The sequence below is a fragment of the Neophocaena asiaeorientalis genome, unplaced genomic scaffold (genome assembly GCF_003031525.2).
Source record: "Neophocaena asiaeorientalis asiaeorientalis breed wild unplaced genomic scaffold, Neophocaena_asiaeorientalis_V1.1 scaffold451, whole genome shotgun sequence".
In the NCBI taxonomy this organism is placed as follows: domain Eukaryota; kingdom Metazoa; phylum Chordata; class Mammalia; order Artiodactyla; family Phocoenidae; genus Neophocaena; species Neophocaena asiaeorientalis.
Window position 1 is genome coordinate 395,978 of NW_020171819.1, and position 14,196 is coordinate 410,173.

At 42.2% G+C, this 14,196-nt stretch overlaps 1 protein-coding gene across 3 annotated transcripts in view; it reads left to right on the forward strand.

Moving 5' to 3' along the window:
* Nucleotides 1-1,322: 1,322 nt before the first annotated feature.
* Nucleotides 1,323-14,196, forward strand: part of GRIK2 (glutamate ionotropic receptor kainate type subunit 2) — a 626,810-nt gene continuing 613,936 nt past the window's right edge. For 2 of the 3 annotated variants that reach the window (XM_024739250.1, XM_024739246.1), the window contains exon 1: nt 1,549-1,663. In XM_024739250.1, coding sequence (XP_024595018.1) covers nt 1,549-1,663 — 115 coding nt within the window. Of the gene's footprint in view, nt 1,664-14,196 lie in introns of all 3 variants that reach the window. The other variant, XM_024739236.1, reaches the window with a different exon arrangement.

Below are 14,196 nucleotides of genomic sequence, written 5' to 3' on the forward strand. Positions count from 1 at the left end.
TTTTTTCATAAGGGTTAACCTATGCTCTGTTAGTTGGTTATGAAAAAGATTAATTTTAAGATACAGGTCCAGCAATTTGCGTTTTGTGCTTCCTGATCACTTAAAAATATTAATATATAGTAATATATTTATCACTATCCATCTTTGTTTCACTTACTAATGTAAAATATTAGGATTGGATATTTTAATCTATATGCATGGAGGACAGCATATTACCTGTTTCAATAGTAAAATATATTTTTATGTTAAAAGAAAATATATTTCTGTACTTTTTTTCTTGAATAAATTGCTACTTGTGAAAGCCAAGACAGTCACTGTCTGGGGACTCTGAATATTCTGATCAGAACACTAGAAAATAATAAGGTATTTTTAGACAAAACTGTGCCACTCAGTGTTGCTCAAGCTATGATTCCATATTTTAGCTCTTCAAGAAACAGATATTCAGAAAACCAAGTGAGAAGAAATTTGGACATAAATTACTGAAGCCTTTGGAGTTTGCTGCACCCATTCAAATATCATTGTCTATTAATATATGCACAATTACTTTAGATAAGGTAAAAATGGGTGGGAAATATGATTCCCTCCTTTTAATTCAACATTTTCCCCCCTAAAAGGCCACTTGCAGAAATCTGTTTTTATTGCTGGGTAGTAATCAAGGAATGTCCCACTTAAGTTTTTAGAGACTATCTTCACCTCTCCGATTGTACTTTAATCTGTATTAATTCCTGGGCAGAATTTTAAAAGTATAAAAAGACCCTCTTTCAGCCTGAAAACAGTTTCCATTTGCAGTAAATTCCTCCATGTTAGACCACTTCCTTTTTTTTACAACTCCTAGGCAAAGTGACTTTGTCTTAGCTTGTCATTTATTAAAATTCATCAGTTGATGTAGGAAGTCCGCTTGCATACATCCGTCACTACCTTAGTAAAGACTCTTACTGGAAATAAATGCACTTTTTTTCCACGCAGATAAATCCGACTTCTTCCTTGCAGCTCAAGGTGGGCGACCAGATCGGTTGCATAATAGATGTTGGGAAGCTCGCTGGCAGGAAGCCTTAAGAGGCAAGCAGCTATCTCAATTTTTCTCACTTAATCTTGGCTTCACGTCAGAAGCTGTGCAGCAGTGCAGTAGAATAGGGCCTGGCAAAACCTTTGCGAGCAAAGCGCCTTTTGTGCTGGGACTGTGGCTCGCTACCGACGCCTCGGCGGTTTCCAAGGCTGGGCTTCCTATTGATTTTCCTCCTCCTTTGCTTTCCCAGGCTCGCGCGGCCGGACATTGTGGGTGTGCGTGCTGGATTTCTCCCGGATGCTTCCCGACTAACATGGATGTCCCACCATCCCTTGCAGTGGAAGGTTGCTCCTTGGCGCAGTGAGTGAAGAACATGCAGCGATTGGTAATGGGTTTGGGAAGCGGAGACTCCTTTCTCTGTCTGTGACCATGCCGTGATCGTGTCTGCGGCCACCACTCGACGCATCCTCATTCCTACCCGAACCGGGAGCCTAACGCTAGATCGGGGAAGTGGGTGCCGCGTGTGTGGACACAGAAACACCATGAAGATTATTTCCCCGCTTCTAAGTAATCCAGTCTTCAGGCGCACCATTAAACTCCTGCTGTGCTTACTGTGGATTGGATATTCTCAAGGAACCACGCATGTATTAAGATTTGGTAAGATTCCCCATCCCTCTCCATCGCCTGGTATCCGGCTCAGAGGCAGCCGGATGTAAACAGGCGTGTTCGCTCCTCTAGGCGGGTGGGCTCCGTGCATTTCGACCCCAGGGTTTGAAAGGACCCACTGTGCTTTTCATTTCTTTTCTCCCCACCCCACCCCTTTACTGAAAAAAAAAAAAAATTAGCCGCGGGAGGATGAAGTGAGTGTCAGTGTGTGGTAGTGGTGGCTGCGTTGCGTCCCCATGGTAGCCGGTCTCAGAGACGGTAATGACGCTGGGGGTACGGCCACCGCCTCTGCTCCCTCCTGTCTCCCCGGGAGCCTCCCGGCTTGGCCCGCTGCTCCTTCCCCAAGAACGTGCGTGCTGGGGCTACACGCCTCTCAGATGGCCCGGCCAATGAGTTAATATCTGGTAACTCTTTGGCAAGTTGGCGTCTGTCCGCTTCCGCCTGGGACCTGAGCAGGTCCGCAAGTGAAAGGCGCTAACTGTTTTGATTTGTCATCAGAGAGCCTTTTCGGTTCATTCTACCGGTTTTTCCATCCCTGGTGCCTTTATGGGTACGCGGAGCTTTTAAAGATATTGTTGTAAGGCTGAAGGTTCTACTTAACAAGGGGAGGCTGCTGTTTGAGAGAAATAGCGTTGTGAGGGAGAGTTTTTGTTTGTTTTAAACTTGTGAGTCCTCCTCTCACAGGTTTCTCACGGAGCGTCCTGGACTAATAATACATGATGACCAGTGGTGACTGGGGCGGAGGGAGTCTGTGTATGGGAGTCTAAGTCTGCATCTTTATTTCACTTGTAGCATGATTTAAAAAAGCCGAGGTGGCCGTTCTATATGAGGGGAACCCATTGCTTTCCTAAGGAATCAGGTTTCCTTGGGGCTCAAAGGAAAATCTAAACATGAGACTCCGGTGGAAACGCTGGTCAGAAGATTTGCTTGGAGGAAATGAAGCGTGGGCAACGCTCAGCCGCTTTCGATGGCCAATGGAGTTTCAGTAGGATAACTAGTCAGGGAAAGTTCCCTTAAGTAGATAAGAGCCAGAGAGGAGAAAGCCAGCAGGGTAAACGCTCCCACTGTGGGTGCCTCCTTTGACAGTTCGAGTGGATTTAGACCAAAGAGTGCAGGAAACCATATAATCCTGAGTATATGTCTTTGAGATAAAAGCAGATACATTAAGTCACTCAGTCAAATTTAAATCGAAGAGTGATTGCCTGTACTTCCTATTATGTCAGCAACATCTTCTCTCTTCTCTCTTTTTCCCATATGCTTTTTCTATAATGATAAAATTCATCATCTATCTCAGGCTTTGTGGAACCAGGGTAGGAATTCTTTCACATACTGAAAAAAGGAACCCTACCTTCCCTCCCCCACCAACACATAGACACACCTGGAGTCCAGAAGACTGGTAATGACAAGAAAAGACAATGAGTTATAACTGGATTCCTGCTGTAGTAGTTTTCCTGCTTTCTTCATGCCTTTAGATGGTACTTCAGCACGTTGCTCTTAGCAACAGGCATCCACAGGAATGCTTGTTTCTTTGGATGAGATTAAACAGGTCCCTGTATTGCTGGAAATGTGTGTGTGTGTTCAGCTGTTCTGCTTCAAGCATGGTAAGTGCTACAGTTTGGTAGTTTTGCCCAATATTTTGAGTAGTACAACCTACTTATTTGGAATACTGAGGTGTCTTCTGAAGTGTGTTTGTGAATGAGTGCGTCTTAATGCGTTTGAGGACTGGGTGGGGAAAAAAAAGAAGTCTGGGAGCCGGAAGACTGCCACCAGTACTCTAAAGATTTAATTATTGCTGCTCTGGTCTTGCAGCATAATATGTGCTGAATCATTAGATTGTTACATTCGCTGATCATTTCATATCTTCATATTAAAAATCTTGGCGACTGTAGCAGTGTGTAGCAGCTTTCCAAAAGAGCTGACATACACACAAGAATAAATTTTCCTAGACCAGTGCTTACTAAGAATGTCTGTAAGAAATGGGGGAGTAGGCAGACATCTTCCCACCTGTGCCTTGCTACCTTAAACCAACAGCCCGGTTTCTAGATAACTTGTTATTTTCTCCATTAACTTCGAACATATTCCACGTGGAGATCCATTTTCTCTGATTTCTGACCTGAGCTGTGGTGAAGGACTGTATACATGATAATCTTTGGAACATTTACCTGTTGGGGATGTTTTGATGCAATGGCAGGAGTTTTATTTTCTTCTGGGAAAAACATGTTTTGAGTGGGATGGAGATTGGTTGCGCCCATATGAGCCACTCTTGAGAAAGGTTATTTTCAACTTCAGCTGAAAAGGCGAACCAGAGCCTCATGCCAGGCCCAGTGCCTTGGACAGGAAGGGGTTGGAATCGCTGGTGAAGCAGCTGCCCCTGGGGTGCGGGTGAGACCCGCCGCCTCTACTGAGGAGGTGGCATCCAGCCCCTTCCCCACCGACCCCGGTGTGGCTGGCCTCTGCCAGCCGCCGGGCGCCTCTGCGGCGGCGCTATGGCAACCGCGGGGCCCCGCGCGGCGGCCGCCCCATCCCCGAGCCCTCTTCCCGTAGGTGGTGGCAAACCACCTTTACGGGCTCTCTGCTGGCCTTCCCCCTGCTCCCGCTAGTGCTGTGGCTTGAGCCTGCGTCCTCCTACCAACGAGTGTGGATCGGGGAGCAGCCTAGGGTGCTGACGCTTGCCAAGTCCCTCGCCACCCCCGCCCATCTTCCGAGTGCTCAATCTCTCTCTCTCTCTTTCTCTCTCTCTCTCTCTCTCTCTCTCTCTCTCTCTGTGTGTGTCTCTGTCTCTCTCACACACACGCACACACACACACACAAGCGCGCGCGCGCGGACAAATGCACTCTAGCGAAGCAAGTCTAACACTCTGGCACAATGACTCCTCTCTGGTCCCCAGGAAAACTTCCTGCAGTCGCTTCCGCGAGCGCCTGTGTCCTGGCGCCCCCTCCCATCCTGCCTGGCCTCGGGGCTGCCCACTAGGGCTTGCTACTCCGAAGCCGCTTTGTAAACACCTTCTAGAGAAAGTCCCCCGAGCGCCGACCCCAGGGAGCTTTCCCGAAGCTTCCAGTCAGCCTGGGGAGATGGGGGAGCGACCTGAGGGTCAGCCAAGGGTCAGCTCCTCGCCAGCAGGCGGGCGGCGCCGCGCCGTGGGTGGGTCGTGGCAGTTTCCCCGCCTTTGATCTTGGCTTGGCCCAGCTTGGCTTCTCCAGGGCGACCACCCAGCGGGCGCGTTGTCGGGGGACACGTTGGATATTGGACACTTAGAGGGTCAGTTTCCCTGCTGCAGGTCAGGTCAGAAGTCCTGGGGTCGTCGTTTTCAGGCACGGAGCCTGCGGCGACCCCCGCGGGGCTTCTCGCGTGCGCTCCCGCCCGGCAGCCCGCGGCGCCGAGCAATGTAAATGAGGCACCTTTGTTTCCCCGCAGCTGCGGCCCGGCCCTGCTAGCGGCTGGACGGGCGAAGGCGCGAGCCCCAATTCCAAGGTCTCCCAGCACCACAGTGGCTCCGAGGTACTTGAACGTTTCTTTTGTTACTTTAGCCACCCTTCTCTTCTCGCTCGACCTCTGCTCCTGGGAAAGCGTGGGAAGGGGTAGACGCCAGCTCCGGGCGGGGCTCCACGCAGGGCTAGCAGTCCGTCTCGGAGTTTGGGGGTTGGGCGGCCTTGGCATCTTCTTTAAGGAATCACTTCCCAAGCCACCACTTGTTTACGATCTTCGAGATAGGGTCTTCCAAATTCCTTATCTGAAATGGCAGTTAGAATGCCAAGAGCGAAGATAGGAACCCAAACTTTCTCCCGAACTCGTGGGCAGCTTCTCCGAGACAGTCCTTTCAGAGGAGCTGAGATTGTGGTAGGCCACTCATTCCCTTCAGATGTTTCGACCTAGCTTTTCTCTTCGGCGTTACAGTAGGACGGCTTTTTAAAAAGGCTTCCCAGGCGAGGTCTACCCCCAGACGCGCTGGGACCTCCTTGGCACTGTGCGCTGGCTCCATGGCACAGCGCTTAGCCACCTCCCTGCGCACATGCCAAAGGTGAAAGCCACCAGCTCAGGGCCAGCCCAGATTGTAAAACCCACAGAGTGAGAGGGAACAGAAAGTGTTCCTATGGAAATCCCCCTATTTGTTGGCTATCCCATGTGCTCCCAGATAGAATCATTAGTAGCAGATGTGCTACAATATCGAGGAGTGTGAATGAATTGGCTGGGCTTAGAAGCTGCCACTCTCTACAAGATCTTTGGAAGAGATTTTTCTTCCTTTAGGTGAGGTGGGCGGGAGCGGGGGAGCGGCTTTACAGCTGGAAGCTGGAAAACTGGCTCTTGGGAGGTGGGGATAGGGGAGTAATAGAGGCTACTGTCTGAAACAGATAAAGCCCGAACACCTGCTCAGCTGAGCTCTGGAAAGCAGGGGAGGGAAATCTTTCCAAGAATCGCCAAAACAACGGCCACGCTAAAAAAAAAAAAAAGAAGAGAAAAAAAGAAAAAGAATCTGATCTGTTTTTTCACGTAATTTCTCACTTATTCTTAAAGCTTCAAAGAATAACTCTGATGTGATCCATCAACGGAGGCACACTCGTTTCAGAAAATGACTTAAAAATGATCTTTTTGTCCTCTAGAAATAGCACCTCTTCTCCACCAAGACACATGGGACTCAACATGTTTTCTGGCTGTGTGAGGTTGTCTTTGAGAAGTGAACAAGGGTTTATATGTCAGTAGACATTTCTTCAGATAGACACCTTTTGCTTTTTAGCTTAATTCAAGTGATCACTGCAGTGTGTTCAGTCCTGAATTCTCAAATGACACTGTTTCAACATTTACTCAGCACAGGAAAGTTAATGTGAATTGCTCCCACACAAAGGAGGAACATAACATAAACCAAACACAGGATGTACCATTGGTTATCAGAGCCTTTTCAAGTCTATTGACCGTTAAATAAAGGGTTGCCTATGATGATGATGTAATCTTTGATTTTCTTTTAATTATCAAAATTTCTGATAAATGTCTTGCTCTCTTGTGGTAGAAATTCAAGTGAGAGGGATTTATTTTCTCTTTCTGTTCTTAGGATTTTACTATGTTATTGTAGCCCCAATTCCATTGATTCCCTGGAAATTGTTGATGTCCATTTTTACACATCAGAGTAGAAAGTAGTTCACTGTCTTTCAACTGTAATAGCCTTAAGGCTTTAATCTACTGCGTCCATAATACCTGGGGTTTGCAGGAGATCCGAAGTTTTCCTCGGTAGGATGGTCTAAAGTATTGAAATGGAATTGTTGATTGTTTTGCATTTGGGTGGTGAAGCTTTATCTTCTGTGGACTTTCAATTTGTAATCCCGTTATCAAGGTACTAGAAGTGCTTCAAATGAATCTTAAACCCTAAATCTTAGCATGAAAGGTAAGGTCAAAATCCCCTGAAAGAGAAGGAAGTAGGTGCACATCATCATTATTGATTGGTCTAGATTAAACACTGAAGAGGGAGATTTCAATCTGATAACGTCATAGGGCTTCCTGTTTTTCTTTGCTGCTTCTGCTGACAATTTTGTAAGATAATTAAATTGCCTGATTGAAGTCACGGTGGTCATGCGGCAATAAAGACCATTTGGATTTAATGGAATTTAAAACAACAGAGCACTGAACACAACTCTTACCGATCAAGAATTTTAATGGCCCATTCCCTGTGCTGACTAAATAGAATGCCCTTAACAAGTTTAATCGAAAGGGCACGGCAGGTGAGCACTATATAGTCTTTATGGTTGAAGATTGGGGAATTAAAATTATCGCTTTAAAAGACTCATTAATGCATTATCAATGTAGGTTAAATAAGCTTTCTTTAGACCTTCACCATATACTGTGAATTTAGGTTGAGGACCAAGTTTCAATAAGGAAATATTTTTAAGAGCTCACTTCATAAATGGAATTATATACCTTTCTTATTTCAAAAACAAAAGACGTGTAAAATTCTTTGAGAGGATCCAGGGTATTGAGGGTAAGTGTTGATGACAAATCCTTTCTTTTCAGTAACTGAAAAGAACAAATTTGACTTTTCTTTAAAAGTTTTGTTTTTGGCAATTTTTTCTTATGAGCAATGCTTATCTGTACTAGAGAAACCTCAAAAATAATTTCAAAAAATGTTCTTCTACAGTTTCAATAGAGTCATAGGTATCTGACTTAGGATTTATGCTGTCTTTTTAATCCCGCCCTTGTTTTTCCTTAATGAAACTTATCCATTCAGGTTACCATACTTTAGTGCATTCAGGTTCCTTCTGCCCCTGGAAAAAGGGCAATTCTTTGCTTCACATTGAGAACACATTTAATGTTCTCATTTTCAGATGGTGAAAGTCAAGCTTCAGTCTCTTATGGGATTGTTCCTTCCAACTGCTTCTTGCCTTGTGAAATTGTCCTCTCAAAGTTGTGTTCCTTTGATTTTTCTAAAAAAAACCCAAACCCAAGTTTTTATATAAAAATCTCTTCAATTTTGATTGTACATAATTTTAAAAATTGTTTAAAAAATTTCCAAGTTGACCAAACCAAAAGTACTCAGCTGGTTAGGAGGGAGCCTCAGAGTCACCAGTTTTCACCCTCCTGCCCACCCCACGTCCCCACTCCTCACTGATCCCTGAACAAGTAGGCGTATTTGTCTCTTGCCTCACACCATTAGGGCCAAACGTTTTATACTGTTATGTTTTCAAAGTGACAATTAGCTTATCAGATAAAACTAATATGGTAAAACTGAATGGGAGGTTAGAGAAGACCCTTAAGATCTTTCTGCAAAATTTTTTATTTTCCATTTTATTTTTATATTTGGGCTTTGAAGCTCTTCTTCATTTACCACAGCATTCAAATATAGCATTTTCCTATTGATTGACTTGAATCCTTCATTTCCTTAATTAAAAACTAAACATTCTTTTAATAGAGACAGGTCACTGGACAGCAGAGCTATGTGTAAAGATCTGAAAGGGTCTGGGGACGTTGTGGCTTTCAGATGTTTTTCCCACGGATACATGTAATTCTATCAGTCTTTCTTTTTGGTTTAGCATTTGCCCTCTTCCGGGGCCCTGTTTTAAGACAAGTATATTCTGAAAGGGAGAGCACATAGTCCCTAGACTGTAAAGTTAGGATAAGTTTATTAGATCAGTCGATTCTGTCTGTGATAGAGATGCTCAGATATAAAAGAGAATTCCAGGTACTAAGGGAGTGCTGAGTGATTAGCACTGATGTGAAGCGGAAGTTGAAAAAAGAGGGAAGCCAAATGCTGTTTGATACACAGTCTTTTCTAGCTTTACTGCCAGACATTTCAGTGCCTTGTAAATTGATCTTTTTGCTTGTATTAGTCCAAGTCTTTGAGCATATGTGATGATTTGAAATTAGATGTCAATGATATTCTTACATTGATATATGTCCTCCCAATCAAAAGGATCTTTAAATACTTTTCACACCCTTTTAAATCAACAAGGTACTTTTCCATCATTGAAGGAAAGCAAGTGTTTGAAAGGTGTTGCCTCTAATTCCCACTTCTGTCTCCAGCTCTGCCTCACTCTGAGTCCTTGACCTATCACATTGGGAATATTGCTCAGCTAAAATGATCAAATAAGCAACGCAAATATCAAAGAAGTGTTCTGCTTCAGTATCATCATAGGCATTTAGTTTATTTTATGTTGTCTTTTTAATCCTGCTCATCTTTCTACCAACGAAAGCCTCCATATTGTTTATTATACCTTTTAGTGCATTCATGCCCCTCCTTGCCCAGAAGAAATGAAATGAAAACTCTTTCAAGATGAAGGAAAACTGTCAGATCATGTAATATGTGAGCCAAAGGGACCTTTAGAGATCAAGTCTAGTATCCTAGGTTTAGATATGAGTTACCAAGAGCAGTTAAATCTCTTTTTCTGGTCACAGCTAGTTAGTGTCAGATTTTAGACCAAAACATGAATATCCTGACTGCTGGTCGAGTGATGTTTTTCAGTGAATTATGCTATTTTTCCAGGGTAGCCTCTGATTCTCTGTGCTTTGCATCAATTTTAGGAAGAGTCAGTGGTTCTGGTAGCTTCCCCTAGACATTTGCCTCCTTTGTTTCTTCCACCTTTTCTTTCATAGAACATTATTCCATAGGTTATCCCTTTTCTTTGTCTCCTTTGTCTGTAGCTCCTTCCATCCCCCTCTCCCATGCCTGCCAGAGTATTCTTCTCCCTGTGTCCAGAACTTTGACCACATCCATTTATTCAGCAGATAGTAATTGAATACATATTGTGTGCCAGGCAAATACAGTTCTAAGACCCAGATTCTGACCTCAAGGAGTTTGTAATCCAATTAAAGAGAAAAGACATATTAAAGCATAAATTGAGTGGTGCAGAAATACAATGTTGTTTAAAGGAGATTATTGTGGGTTTGCATTTTTATAGGCGAGATTAGACTCCGGCTAGGACCTGTAAAAAAGAAAAAAAATGTGTGATAGGGAAGAAGACAGGGAAATATATCATTGGCAGAAGACTGAGAACAAGAAAAGGAATTTAGGCAGAAGTTAAGAAGGTGAGCTTTGGGATAGGGAATGGACTGGCCCTATCAGAGGATAGTTAAGGCCTTGCTTTTTCAGAGCTTTAATATTTAGGTTGTAGGGTTTCCTCTCCTGTTTTTCACCCCCTAGAAAGCAATTGAAAGTGAAAGGATGGGCTTGACTGGGGCTGCAGCAAGCAGTCAAGTGGTTTCTCAGTCTGCTGCTTACATTTGATGATGAATAAGTGGATCAAGTCTTTTCTCTGTGTTATTGAAATGGAAGCAAAGGACCCACCCTTGTCCTTGATCATTGAAACCTTTAAAAAGTTCTTGGTCTGGAATCACGGATACTTCTTTTTTTCAGATTTTTTAAAACACTTTTTTTTTTTTAGAGAAGTTTTAGATTCACAGCAAAATTTGAGCAGAAGGTATAGAGACTTCCCATATACCCCTTCACCTAAACAGACAGCAGCCTCCCTGACTATCAAGTGGTATATTTGTTACAATTGGTAAACCTACATTGACACATCAGTATCACTCAAAGTCCATAGTTTACACTGGGATCCACTCTGGGTGTGCATTCCGTGGGTTTTGCTAATGGATGATGGCATGTATCTACCATATGGAGTATCATACGGAGTTTCACTGTCCTAAAAATCCTTTGTGCTCTACCTCCCCCTCCTTATCTCCCTGCCCCAAGCTTAGTAATAGGTATTTAAGGTTTCTCTGTGTTCCTCCATGACTTCATGGTTCATTTCTTTTTACCACTAAGTAATATGGAATCACGATACTTCTTAAGTGAAATTCTTAAATGAAATAAAGGAATATCTTTTTAACACATGGCCAGATCAAATGATTAAGCATGGATAAGTTTTCAGTTTATCTAAAGGAGAATGCATTGGAAGACTATTTAAAAGTACCCTTAGCTTCCTTGAGGGATATAGTATATTGCCTCTAAGGCATTCTCAATGTTTTTTGTCTAATTCCAAGAGAGTTCCATTACCTGAAACTATATATATATACACACACATATATATGTATGTATATATATAATAATTGTATCGTTTTATATAACATATAATAAAATTATTTCAAATCAGAATTTAAAATTAAATTAAAATTAAAAACAATTTTAGTAGAATGAATTCATTGTAGTGAGATTTTCTAATTCTGCATGAACTCAGGACCCCAGACCTGTATGAGCTAGGAATTTTACTCTTGACTTTGTTATCTAGTGGCTGTAAATTAGGAAAAATAATTAAATCTCATTAGGTCTTGATGTCTATTTCTGTATAATGGGCATTACTTGTTATCTAACTTCCAAGGATAATGTTGGAATTAATAGGAAAATGTATAGAACTCTGGGCTTATTGGTAGAAAAGGATTTTGGGGATTGAAGGTGTAGTTGTTCATTTACTGTGTATGTGTAGAGCAAGGTCAAATTTGTTATCACTTGTGTATATTTCATTCAACTTCTTAAAATGGGCATAAACATTTTCAATAGTCTTTTCTAAACTGTTCTTGAATAGACTTCCTTGGATTGCACCTGAAGCGATTATGAACATGTTGAAAAGGATTATTGACTAATAGAACAAACTTTCTTCTGAGTTGGTAGCTTGACAGAAGAGCAAGTCCATAGTTTCCTTCTCTGTATATCAGGAATTTAATTGGCATTATCAAATATACACAATGTAAGTAAGAAACATATCACAACTAAAAGCCAAAATAATAAGCAAAGAAATCATGCTAAGTCTGGTGGTTTAAGATTTTTCACTTTTTCGCAATGGCATAGTCTTTCTAATTTATGTTTAAAAACATTTTCTGAAAAGCTGTGCCTATACTTAATTCTTCATCCATCTGCCTGTTATGAACTTTTAGCTATTATTCAAGTTTTGTAGGTACACAAGTGACTGTATTGATTCGGGAAAGTTTCACAAACACTCAGATTTACTACAGTTGTTTGGGATAGAAAAGGGGGACTTTTCTCTGGTGATGTTGGCATCTTCATCAAGGAGCTGTCCTAGGCAGTCTTTCCGGGACTTACTCTTTAAGGCTCGACAGACTCTGGTGTCACCCATACAGCACTCACCTCATCATTCTTGCTTAAGGCCCTTCTGAATTACTTTTGGCTCTTTTTTTATAAGCTCTAACCCAGTGTTGGGGAAGCAGCATAGAGGTGAGTAGAGAGAGATGAGGAACCCCCTCAACTCCACACCAGTGGTGCCACATTAGAGCATCCAGGAGACCGTTTGAAAAGTGTATTCAACTTATAATACATTTTTATATTTGGAAAATTTTTTTTAAGTTTTAAAAACTTTGGAATATGAAGTTTATTAGGAAAATTTCCTGGATGTTGAGGGTAATGAGGTTTTGGAGCACTGATTTCTAACTTCCAGGGGCTGGATGAAGGAGAGGCAGTCTCAAATTTTTAGGATAATCCAAAGGATGGATGGCCTAAATGCAGGTTGAAAAATACTCCCCTGTCTTAAGTCTGATTTGGGGTTTCTGGAAGCAGTTCTGCGTCATAGCAGAACTGATGTTGGAGTATGTGAAGTTGCAGTTGAGATCCTGCTTCCAGTGGGTGAAGGACAGGGCAGTATTCCATTCTGTCATCTTTCCCTGAGGATTCTGGGTTGATCCCTCAAGAAGCCTTCCTGGGGATTGGGGGTGATGTTTCAATGACTCATCGTCACCTTGTTCTCTAAGATGCATTTCTCTTCCTTTTACTGTTCCATACATCAACTATCCTTTTAAAAATCTAGATTGTTTTGTCTCCTCCAAAGCGTCTGTTTTAGGGATTCTATAGAATAAATTCAAGCAAGTTTGGTCAGATCAGTGGTTCCCAAACCTTGTTTCACATCAGAATGGAAAGAGCTTTAAATAATTTAAATTCCTGATTCCCAAACCCGGAGATTCTGTGGTTTAAAATGTTCCATTTTTCACAACTGCATAGTTCCACAACTGCATAGTTTTAGTGCCTTCACTTTTTTAGAAAACTCTTAAGAAATGCACTTAAAAGAAACAAAACAAAACTCCCAGGCAGGTTGAAAATCAATCACCGAGCTAGTTAATCCTAAGGAGTTTTTGACCTTAAAATTATAATTCCTCTGGGCGGGTGCATCAGCTTTCTGGACTGACAATTGATAATCATGACTAGGCTGTGTAAAGCAATGAGTAAATTTTGTAGATAAGGGTCGTGGCTTGGATATTTTATCATCCGTCTCAGAACACACACAGTGTTGGGCCCTCAGCGTACCACTGATGGGCTGACTGATCCTGTACAGCCTAAGCATTTAGAATATTTACACTCATATAACCAACCCCACCGCCCAAGGGAATCTTAAGCAGGTGTTGTTTTACAAATAATGTCGAAGATGATGAATAGTTGTGGGACCTTTCCTTCTCAACCTCCTACTAGAGTCGCCCCTAACAGATCATCTTAAAATGTTGTTTTCCCAAAATCTATCCAAAAAAAAAATTCCAGCAGACATCTGCTCTAGTTAAGAAGACCCCAACTCAGTTGCCATGAATACATGTAAATGGCCCAGAATCTGGGCTGAAAATAGAGTCCAGCCTAGGTGTTCGTTAGAAACCCCTTGGACTAAACCGTGTCCACCCCTCCCCCAGCCCATTGCTGTGACTATACTATCTGAGTCATTGTTAGGTCATGGTGCCAAGAGTTGAAATCTGGACACTACTTTTGGAATGAAACCAGAATGCTCGTATATTTGTTTCAGGTGGACATTGTCAATAATTATATATGCTGCTTTAGTACTAAAACTGATAATATCTTTATCTGTCCAAATTATTGGTAACTAAGAGTTTCCCATATTTATTGCCAATTAGGTAAAACACCAGTTAATTAAGTATATTCCTATAATTTAACTTGCCATCTGGGAGACTTTATACAAAATTATGTATAGGAGACACCTTATTGATGGTACCATTAACAGTGGCACAATTGTAGATTGGTTAGAGATTCTGAAGTATTGAAATCATCATAATTACATGCATGATAATTTTAAGATAAATATTGAAGAAGCTCATTGAGTTA